An 11,862-nucleotide genomic window follows, 5' to 3' on the forward strand; every position below is an offset into this window, starting at 1 on the left:
TGATTGTTTACATGCAGGCAGCATGTGACCGCTGCAGGCAATCAGAGGGCTCAGCAGTCATGTGTTGTATTTCTGGCATTATGTCAGAAATATAAGTAGTCACTGCTGTCATAGCAGCCGCAGGCCTGTATTTTTTTTTTAATATAAATAACTAAAAGTTTAAAAAGCCACTCTTTTCCCATTTTTTCACAAAAAATTATGTAAGCAATATAAACAGTAAACATAATTGGTATCACCGTGTCCGTAAAAGTCTGAACTAAAAAAAATATCACATTATTTAACCCACAGGATGAACTTTCTTTGTATAAGTAGTAAAACTCCATAAATTTGGTATCACCGTAATCATATTGACCCGCAGAATATAGTTAACATTACGTTCTTACCGTTTAAAAAGAGAACAATGGAGAAATCAGGTTTTTTTTCCCCATTACACTCCACAAATAGGTGCTGGGCGATTATGACCTAATTCAAAATTACGAATAATTGAACATGTAACCTCTGTTACGACGGACAAGCAATTTTTAGGCCACACCCCCTTTTCATGCCACGTCCCCTATTTGCATGCAACGCCAATGAATTAATATACAGGGTGGGCCATTTATATGGATACACCTAAATAAAATGGGAATGGTTGGTGATATTAACTTCCTGTTTGTGGCACATTAGTATATGGGAGGGGGGAAACTTTTCAAGCTGGGTGTTGACCATGGCGGCCATTTTGAAGTCAGCCATTTTGTATCCAACTTTAGTTTTTTCAAAGGAAAGAGGGTCATGTGACACATCAAACTTATCGAGAATTTCACAAGAAAAACAATGGTGTGCTTGGTTTTAACGTTACTTTATTCTTTCATGAGTTATTTACAAGCTTCTCTTTGTTTACAGCCATTGACATGTCGCAGAGGTTAACACATGAGGAGCGGATAGAAATTGTGTTGATGTCTGGTGAACGCAGTACCAGGGTCATTGCAGCAGATTTCAATGCAAGACACCCTACGATACCACCCATCTCCCATGCTACAGTTTTCAAACTGCTTGCCAAGTTTCGTGAAACTGGTTCAGTGTTGGATTTGCCCAAATTTGGACGCATGAAAACTGTCACTAATGAAGAAACATCAGTGGCTGTCCTAGCTTCATTCAGCAAGAGCCCACAGCGTAGCACTCGCCGCATGTCACTGGAGAGTGGCATCAGTCGAACATCCCTTCGGCGGATATTAGCTACTCACAAATGGCACCCTTACAAACTCCAGCTGCTGCAGCATCTCAACGAGGATGACCCAGATCGGCGCACTGAATTTGCAGAATGGGCAAAACAAAAATTGGAACAGGACCCTCAGTTTACACAGAACATTTTGTTCAGTGATGAGGCAAACTTTTATGTGAATGGTGAAGTTAACAAACAAAACCACCGCTATTGGTCTGACACTAACCCACATTGGATAGATCCCTCCAAGACTGTTGGAACACAAAAATTGATGGTATGGTGTGGTATATGGGTACAAAGATAGTGGGGTCATTCTTCATCAATGGAAACCTCAAGGCCACGGGATATCTGAAATTGCTACATGATGATGTGTTTCCCTCTTTATGCACTGAAGCTGGCACGTTCCCTGAGTTTTTCCAGCAAGATGGTGCACCACCACATTATGGGTGTCAGGTCCGAGCATTCCTAGATGAACAGTTTCCTGGAAAGTGGATTGGTCGTCGTGGGCCAGTTGAATGGCCTCCTAGGTCTCCCGATCTGACCCCCTTAGACTTTTATCTTTGGGGTCATCTGAAGGCAATTGTCTATGCTGTGAAGATACGAGATGTGCAGCAACTGAAACTACGGATACTGGAAGCCTGTGCTAGCATTTCTTCTGTGGTGTTCTTCTGTGTGAAGAGTGGGAGAAGAGGGTTGCATTGACAATCCAACACAATGGGCAGCACTTTGAACATATTTTATAAGTGGTCAGAAACTTGTAAATAACTCATGAAAGAATAAAGTAACGTTAAAACCAAGCACACCATTGCTTTTCTTGTGAAATTCTCGATAAGTTTGATGTGTCACATGACCCTCTTCCCATTGAAAAAACTAAAGTTGGATACAAAATGTCCGACTTCAAAATGGCCGCCATGGTCAACACCCAGCTTGAAAAGTTTCCCCCCTCCCATATACTAATGTGCCACAAACAGGAAGTTAATATCACCAACCATTCCCATTTTATTTAGGTGTATCCATATAAATGGCCCACCCTGTAGATCCAGAGTCTGCTGTATACTTCTGTATAGAATATACCCCGACACTGCCCCTGACACAGTAGAATGCCCCATAGCTTCCCTCCATGTAGTATAATGCCCCACGGCTCTCCCACACAGTATAATGACAAACTCAATAGTGACCATACAGACCCAATAGTGCCCAATAAAAATAATAAAATACATACTCACCTAACCCCGTTCTAACAAAGAGTGGAGGAGATCCCTCTGCTTCTCCGGTCTCCTATTTTTAGATTCCGCTGGACTTCTGCCGTATACCAGGGTTTCAAGCATCCTATTGGTCCACAGTATCCTCAATGCCTGCCCTATTTACTTTGTTTATCCACAACGCCCACGCACCATGGCGAGCGGACAGTGGCTGCCCTAATTGTTAATACACGGATGATGGGGGTTATATACAGGGATGATGAGGGTTATCCCCAGCGATAATAGGGGGCCGGTATATACATGGATGATGGGGATCCCTGTATTTTTCCTCAGCTTATCACCCCCAGTCCAATGGTCAAGATGAGAGGATTAACCAGATCATGGAGAATTATCTCCGCCCCTTCATCTCCATGGGCCGAGTTCTCATACAACAATCACACAAGTGAGTCCACCACTTCCACACCATTCTACATTGTGTACAGTCAACATCCTAGAATCCCTCTTCCTGTGTCGGCTACATCTCAGGTACCCGCTGCTGACTCTGCATTTGGGGACTTTCTGCAAATCTGGCAACAGACCCGGTCCTTTCTTCTGCTAGCAGTCGATCGCATGAAGCGAAAAGCGGATATAAAACGAAGAGTCTGGCTGTCCTCACGGAATATTTGTTTAAAGGTGCCTTCGTACAAGTTTGCTCCCAGGTTCCTAGGACCCTTTGAGATACTACAACAGATAAACCCTGTCTCCTATAAGCTACGGCTGCCTCCTACCCTCAGAATCCCCAACTCCTTTCATGTGTCCCTCCTGAAACCGGTGGTCCTGTACCGCTACGGTAAGACTCCCAGTCCCTCAGTAAGGGCTTATTCAGATAAACGTATAATAAGTCCGTGCTACGCTCGTGATTTTCACGCGCGTCGCATGGACCTATGTTAGTCAATGGGGCCGTTCAGACAGTCCGTGATTTTCACGCAGCGTATGTCTGCTGCGTAAAACTCACGACATGTCCTATATTTGCACGTTTTTGGAGCATTACGCACCCATTGAAGTCAATGGGTGCGTGAAAACCGAGCACGGCATAATGATGCCGGCTGCGCGAAAATCACGCAGCCACGCATCATATGCTGATTACACACGGACCTTTTGCGGACCTTCTGCGCACGCAAAATGCCGCGTTTTTTGCGCGCGCAAAACGCACATGCTCGTGTGAATCCGGCCTTACTCCCAGCGGTTCATCTGATGTGTTTGAGGTGAAGGAGATCCTGGCCTGCAAAAAGGTAAAAGCATGGACTTTCTATTTGGTGGACTGGAGAGGTCCTGAGAGCCAGAAGAGAACTTCAATGCCCCTGCCCTCATTAAGAGATTCCTCTCTCGCTCTGGAACCAAGAAGAGGGAGTACTCTAACGGCCACAGACCCCTTTTATCTTGCCGATGTCTTCCTCCCCGAGGATGCCTGCACATGCAGCCATCCTGTCCTGCAGTAACCACTAGGTTGCGTGCACGAGCTGATTCCCGGCCTTAAAGGGCTAGCATGCACACATGTTAAGAATTTACTAATTACTCCCAGATCACCCTGGACTATAAGAAGGGCCCTGTCCCTTCACTGCTTGCCTGAGTGTTGTTAGTAATTCACATATTAGTCTTTGCAAATGGTCCCTTAGTGTTCACACTGTTCCCGTGCCCTGCTACCTGTATCCTGTATTCTGTGCTGTGCTATTGTTCCTGAGCCTGTTAGTGATTGGATTCGTGTCCTACTGCTCCTGTTGTCATCCATGCTAAAACCTCTGCCACTGTCTAGACTATTCAGGTGCCCTTGTGCTGGACTTTGTATTGATTGGGTGCTCTGTTTGGCCAGCTGCCTCCCTGCTACAGCGGTACGACCTAGTGGGTCCACATACCCACAGACCGTGACACCCATATCATTAATATCACACAATTTCTATGTTGCACTTGTGCACTAAAAACTCAGTTACTGCTGTGGCATTAATTGTTCTTGCAATGTGGCCTTTATACAGTTAAATCCTGTCTGGATCCTCTGTATATTTTATATCCCCTCATTGTTTAGATTATTTCAATAAAATTGATATTTTTCTATTTTCATATTATAAATAGTGTCTGACTCCTGTTTCTCGGTTTCAATATAGTGTACCATATAATGTAGTGGGAAATTGCAAAAAATGTGTGCGGTGGAATCAGGGGAAAAAAAGAGTGATTCGTAATTTTTACGACGTTCACCATGCGGTAAAAACCACATGTTAACTTTATTCTGTGGGTCAATACGTTTATTGCAATATCGAATTAATAAAGTTTTTTTTATGTTTTACTACTTTTACAAGAAAAAAAAGATTGTTAAAAATAAAATTTGTGTTTTGAGACATAACTTTTTTTCAGCTCAAATGAGCGGTCTGGGGGCTTTTTTGTAGTTTCTATTGCCACCATTTTGAAGTATATCGTCATACTGACAGGAGTATAAAGATGGCAGACCTGCCATGCCAACCATCGGCCCCATGCAATCATGTCGCGGAGGGGCCGATGCAATGTGACAGGGGACCGTCCACCTGTTTCTAACCACTTAGATGCCGCAGTTGCTTTTGACGGCGGCATCTAAGGGGTTAAACAAGCAGGATCCCTGATATACACAGCCAACGCGCTCGTTCTATGGAGCAAGCTCAGCCCGTGAGCCCGCTCCATAGTCCCCATCCCGACCTCCGCCATATATATATGGCCAAAGATAGCGTTCAGAAGCCCCATAGAAATGAATGGAGCGATGGCTTAGCACGTGCACTACCACTAAATTTTCATATGGGGCTCACAGGAACAGCTGTTTTCGTAACCCTCATAGTAGAGGTGGGACCCGCATCTATTTGACATTTATGTGATATCCTGATATGTCATAAATATCCTTCATGGAAAAACCTATATAAATGCCGCAGTCGCTATTGACCACAGCATTTAACTAAAGGGGTTTGCGATAAAACACATGTATCCCCTATCCACAGGATAGGGGATACATGTGGGATCACTGGGGGTCCAACCGCTGGGACCCCCAGCGATGAGAACAGGGGACCGAAAGTCACCCAGAGCGCCACATGAGAAGCTTGGACTTCCGGGTTCTGTGTACAGCTTATCTGTTCGGCAGCTCCATAGAAATCAATGGAGAGCAGCTCACGCATGCGCAGAAGAATCCCATTCATTTCTACGTAGCTGCTGGACACAGAATGCGGAAGTCAAAGCTTCTCATATAGCGTTCTTGGTGACTTTCGGTCCCCGTTCTCCTTATTGCAGGAGGTCAGTCCCCCAGCGATCACACATGTATCCCCTATCCTGTGGAAAGGGGATACATTTGTTTTATGGCACAACCCATTTAAAACGGCCAGAAACAGTGAAATTGCTGTTCCTGGCCGCTAGAGCAGCGTGTCCGCTGTAAAACACAGCTGACACCTGCAGTGTATTGGGCAGGCTCAGCGCGAGTCCTCTCCATACAATACCCTCCCCTTCATGATGTGCCGACACGTCATGGATCGGGAAGGGGTTAAGTAATGAAGTGATCAGAGGACCCGGCGCAGCCGAGTACCTTGACTGTGGACTATAAGACGCAGGGACTTTAGCAAGATTTGTTCTTGCTAAAAACTGCGTCTTGTAGTAGGAAAAATACGATGTGTTTTTTTTACATTACATTAGGAGAAAAATAAGAAATTGGTTTTTTTTGTTAACTTTTATAATATATTTTTTGTATATAAAAAGAATAACGAAGAATAACTAAGTGTTTTTTGTTTTTTATTATTCCCCCTATTGGCACAATATGCTGCGGTACTTATGTATTGAAGCATAAGATGTGTTTTTTACCGGCTCCTATTAAGCCCTGCTCAGCATACACTAATATGCCGGACCTTCATTAGGCCCCTAGGCTGCCATGACAAACATCGGCACCCCACGATCACATTGCGGGAGGGCCAATGGGCTGTCTGAGAGTGCTTCCCCCCTCTTTCGAATGGCTTAGATGCTGCAGTCACTGCAGTCATTTCTGATCATGGCCATTGCAGTGAGGTGAAGCCTGTAACATACAGCCAACACCCGTTAGTATGGAGCGTGCTCAGCCCATGAGCCTGCTCTATACATCCTCTCCCAACTATGACATAACTGTACATCAAATGTTGGGAAGAGGTTAATGTGTTTAGTGTTTCAAATATTTATTTAATAGACATAAAATGTTATTGTGTTTCTGCGCTGTAGCTTCTATGTATTCACTATACATAGAAGCTGCATAACGCCGCTGTATGTTGAACCTGTCACTGAACTAAACAGACCGCTAACAGCGGCTCCTGTGTGCCTCTTACACAAAATATAACACACAAAGTTTCGATGCAGTTTTTGGTTTAGGTTTATGAGCAAAAGCCAGAAGTGGAATGAAAAGATTGATGCATCTCCTTTCTTTTGTGTCCACTCATATGTTTGGCTAAAAAAATTGAGACGAAAACGACACCAAAAACTGCATTAAAACAGTGTATGTGATCATGGCCTCATACCGATCAAATCTAAGGGTATGTTCACGCCCTTAGCAAAAAAAGTGAAAACAGCTCCTGATTTTCAGCCGTTTTTTAAGTAAACTCGCGTTTTTCGCAGCGTTTTAGGAGCCGTTATTCCATAGTCAATGAAAAATGGCTCCAAAAACGGCTCAAGAAGGGACATGAACTTCTTTTTGCGCTTCGTTTTTTAAGGCCCGTCGGAACAGAACGCCGTTTTTCAATGGGCAGATGTTTGGAGGCAATCGGTTTCCGATTTTTCGGTCGTTTACGGCCCGAAAAACGGCCAAAAATAAGCTGTGTGAACATACCCTAAGTGTAAATGATACCTGTAAATGCATTATTGTGACCTCTGAAGTGTCAGCAGCCTCTTACTACAGTTCTAGGGTAAATTCACACTCTGCAGAATTGTTGCAGAAAAACTTCTGCAACTGAAAATCAGTTTTATTCATGTTAGGCATCAGTTATGTATGACGCTAAGTGTCACTGCCTCCCCGCGGAACTACTGTCCCATACGGAAAACATGATTACAGTACGGGACAGTATTCCCGCAGCGAGGCAGGGACTCCTGGAATTGTACATAACTATAATGCTAGAAGCCTGGCTCCCTGCAGAATGTTCGGTCCGGGAAATGCGGCCGACATACGGACCGTATATCACGGACCAAACACGCTCGTGTGGGAGGCCTTAATGGGGTTGTTTCTGCAGCAGGTGCATGAATTTATGCAAGACTCTTTCAGATGAATTGGACAGGTGTAGAAATTTCTTAAACAAATGTGCCACATGTGAACATACCCTTAAAGGTATTTTTCAGGGACTTTGATATTGATGACCTATGCTTAGGATAGGTCATTAATATCAGATCAGTGGTGGTCCGACTCCCGGCAGCCCACCGATTAACTGATTAAAGAGGCCGTGGTGCTCCGCTGAGAGATGTGGCCTCTTCATTGCTTACCAGGTACAGCTCTGTACATTTTGGTAGTGGCTGTGCCTGGTACTGCAGCTCTTTGCTGCTCAGTTTAATTTAAGTGAATGGGACTGAGCTGCAGGGTAGGTCATCAGTATCAAAGTCCTGGGAAAAAAACAAACTTTAATCTGCCCTATTGACTTTTTTCTGCTTTTTCTTACAGAGCAGTAATAAATAAAACTACATTAATAATTCACGCAATCTGGCCTTGGCATCTAATTTGTACATTACATATAATCTTATTTCTGGTTAAATATTTATCTCCACTTCTACTACTAAGGATACCACACAGGGAACAGAAAGACCAGGCACCACATCCAGTAATATATTTCCACATATGTAAATGATATGTCTCTAGTCGCTTAGTCACGTTTTATCTGTGAGTTAATATTACCATGTTAAGCAATCTCTTCATTTCCTGATATAATTAGTTGCTTAATATCATTGGAATGTATATTTCAGTGTATTTTCTGTAAGCAAAGAAGATCCCCGTATTTTGACATCAGTAGAATAAGCAGTATAAAATCAACACTGTGGTTAAACCTGAATGCATTACTGTGGAACCAGTCATCCGATAGGTATCTATATACTGACAAATACAATGTTTCCTTTAATGTAAGTATAAATTGGCCTATAAAATTGTACTGTAATAAATACAGAAATATCTGTCTATACTGCCCATAGCAGTCTATACTGTGCTTGTAATTATTACAAAGATCTCCTTTGGTTTTACCAAGTGAAATCCTATGATCACTATAAACGTGCCACAGATCTTCAATAATGGTCAGCCAGAAATCAAGATGATCAGTCGCCTATTAAACAACCAAACATGCATGTCAATTCTATAGACACCACTAACATTCTATATCCTATTCATTATTCCCCTAAAATTGGGCATTGGTCAATGTCCCAACACCCTGATACATCTGACGGGTAGCTATAAAAGTAGAATACAATATGAAAAACATATATGACTTTTAACAATATTGACCACATCACTTCACACATGCCATTGGTTACAGCATTTAATACATAACAACCTTCCTACCCGTGTTTCCCCGATAGTAAGACACCCCCGATTGTAAGACGTATCGGGGGTTTCAGGGGGGTCGGCTAATATAAGCCGTACCCCGAAAGTAAGACATATGTCTTACTTTCGGGGAAACACGGGGGTATTGCCGCCTCCTGCCCACTTCCGCGCCGCCCCCTCTCCATATGTCACCGCGCCGTCCCCTGCACTTGCTCCTGCTGCAACTGCCGGAATCGAAGCGCGCGCCGATTCCGGCAGTTTAACCCATTAAATACCGCTGTCAATAGTGACAGCGGCATTTAATGTGTTTGACAGAGGGGGGAGCTCCCTCTGTCACCCGATCGGCGCCCCCGCAAACAAATCGCGGGTCGCCGTCGGGTTTCCATGACAGCCGGGGGTCTAACAAAGACCCCCAGGTCTGCCTTCAGCATCTGCCTGTTAGGCGATGCCGGAGGCATGACCTAATAGGTTGCCTGTCAGTTTTACACTGACAGGCAATAATGCTTCGGTATACTAAGTATACCAAAGCATTATATATGCGATCGGCACATCGCATAGTGAAGTCCCCTGGTGGGACTAAAAAAAAAAAATGTAAAACAGTTAAATAAAGTTTGTGAAAAAAAAAAAAAAAAAAATTCGACAATTTTTTTACAATATAAGACATACCCCGAAAGTAAGACATAGTCGGGCTTTTGGGGATAAAAAGAAAGTAAGACACTGTCTTACTTTCGGGGAAACACGGTACATAAACATGTAGCCACAAAATCCAAACACACATAGCAACATATTGTAGGAACACTTCCACAGTGTGTGTAACCTTAGCAGCAAATAAAAATAAGAGCTATATAGCAGCGTGATGATAACATTTCTGGAAATCAGGAAGTGTGTGGGGAGGTACTATTGCCTGGAACTGACACATCAAGCACTGGCTCCGTTTTCACCAACCTTGACATCACCAATCTTGTTATTTGTACATTTAACAAAATATTACTGATTGATGCATGTTAGCTCGGAGGTGCCAATGCTACAATGCATCAGGATATTAACACAACATGACAGCACCTTATACAGGGTGATATGCTTCTGGGAAACCCCTCTAGGAGAAGGGTGCGAGATAGTCACATATGCTGGATGAAAGGTCTACACCGATAAACAGATGTATATACAAATATATGTATGTAAATTGGTATGTATTGTACTTAAGTGTACATATTATGTAAATATATTTATGCATATAGGTATGTACGTGTGTGTGTGTGTGTGTGTATATATATATATATATATATATATATTACACATATACACACACACACACGTTTGTCTGTAGGTAGGATTGCTTAAAATGTAAGTATATAGGTATGTATATTATGTGTGGGTGGGTGTTTCTATATACATATAACGTATGTATGTTTGTCTCTAGTTAGGTTAGCGTATTACATATGTAAGTTTATGCATATAGGTGTGTATATATATATATATATGTATATTATATATTGTTTAGATGACTCCTTTTCACAGACACAGTAGCGATGTTTCTCCTTGTTTCAGACATTTAGAACATAAATCAATGTGTCGTGTCACACTACTGAATAGGACTTATGTATACTGTAAGAATTGCGACTCGCAATATGCTCCAGATTTATGAAGGAATTGCGTCATTTGCTGGCATCACTATTGACTACGCTGATATTTACCATGATTGCAAAGAGGTTTGGTTAAATAGTCGCCCATATTTATTAACACCATTTCTTTACAGCAAAATAGTGACACAGGGATGGCGGGCATGACTTGTGGTGGCCGCACACAGGAGACATAGCAGATAGCTGCGGCAGATGTAGTAACCATTTACAGGACTACAGCAGACTGACAAGTAATGTAGTTCTGAAGAGTGGCAATGCTGTGCCCGGCATCTCCACAGAACAGGAAATGCCAATGTACTTTCTACCACACTCAACTCACGTGTGTCTTTTTATTGCAGGAACTGGGAATTCTATCTATGAAAATATGAATAAAATATAGTCCTGGTAAGCGTGACATTGAGGTAATGTAAGCTTGAGCTGGACGTGTATACAGTGTAACACACATATTATGTAAACACATATATATATACATAAACACACACACACAGCCACTATTTATAGACTACACAGTTTACTCCACACACATATACGTCAGTGTCCACAATATCTCCACACACATGAGGGGAGAACACAACACCACCACTAAAGTCCCGGGAACACCACCCAGAAGCTAAACTTTCCAGAAGCACGCGAACAACAACGATTCTCCTCACCTGCACGAAATGGTTAACTCCACTTTGGTCGCTGGGATGCTGGCGCTGAAAGGGTTAAAGTCCCCCAAAGAAGCCGTATTCCCAAAGCCGAAATCCATTTCGAACCCCAGTTTATCCGGTCCGAACATAGGGAGAAGAAGAGTTTCAGGAAGAACCTGAGGTGAGGGTGGAAGGAAGAGCCGGGGACGCTCCAGCAGCACTCGCTCCTCTGTCAGCTAGTATGAGGATGCAGCGTGCGGTAACAGACATTACACGGTGGGGAGGAGGAGGAGGGGCGGGGACAGGCCAGACGGGCACACGGCTGTATACTCCTCATGTGGAGGAATTCCCCAACTCACCCACCCTGGAGACGTCAGCGGGGGCACAGCCGGCACAGCTTATGTCATTGCTTCCTACACAGGGAGACGTGTTAAAGTCTAAGAGCAAAGAGGTGGCTTTTATGGGGACAGTGGCTTTTTGCTGACACATAGGAACTATTTGGCTGGTACTTATAGGGCACTGTCTTTAGTCTGTCACTTCAATTGCACTCAAAAAGGTGGATGTGAAATCTTCCTCAACTTGTATAAGGGGCAGATCCAGAAACAAATCTGTAGGCCACACAAACAATACAAGATAGAAGGTTAATGTTCACACAGAGTTTTTTGCAGGAGGA

General features: G+C 43.3%; 1 protein-coding gene across 1 annotated transcript in view; it reads right to left on the bottom strand.

Moving 5' to 3' along the window:
• Positions 1-11,554, bottom strand: part of CPNE8 (copine 8) — a 424,222-nt gene extending 412,668 nt beyond the window's left edge. The window contains exon 1 of the mRNA XM_075857239.1: positions 11,211-11,554. Within this exon, the coding sequence (XP_075713354.1) occupies positions 11,211-11,338 (128 nt within the window). The 5' untranslated portion in view covers positions 11,339-11,554. The remainder of the gene's footprint in view (positions 1-11,210) is intronic.
• Between the last annotated feature and the right edge of the window lie 308 nt (positions 11,555-11,862).

Source organism: Rhinoderma darwinii, chromosome 3 (assembly GCF_050947455.1).
Source record: "Rhinoderma darwinii isolate aRhiDar2 chromosome 3, aRhiDar2.hap1, whole genome shotgun sequence".
In the NCBI taxonomy this organism is placed as follows: Eukaryota; Metazoa; Chordata; class Amphibia; order Anura; family Rhinodermatidae; genus Rhinoderma; species Rhinoderma darwinii.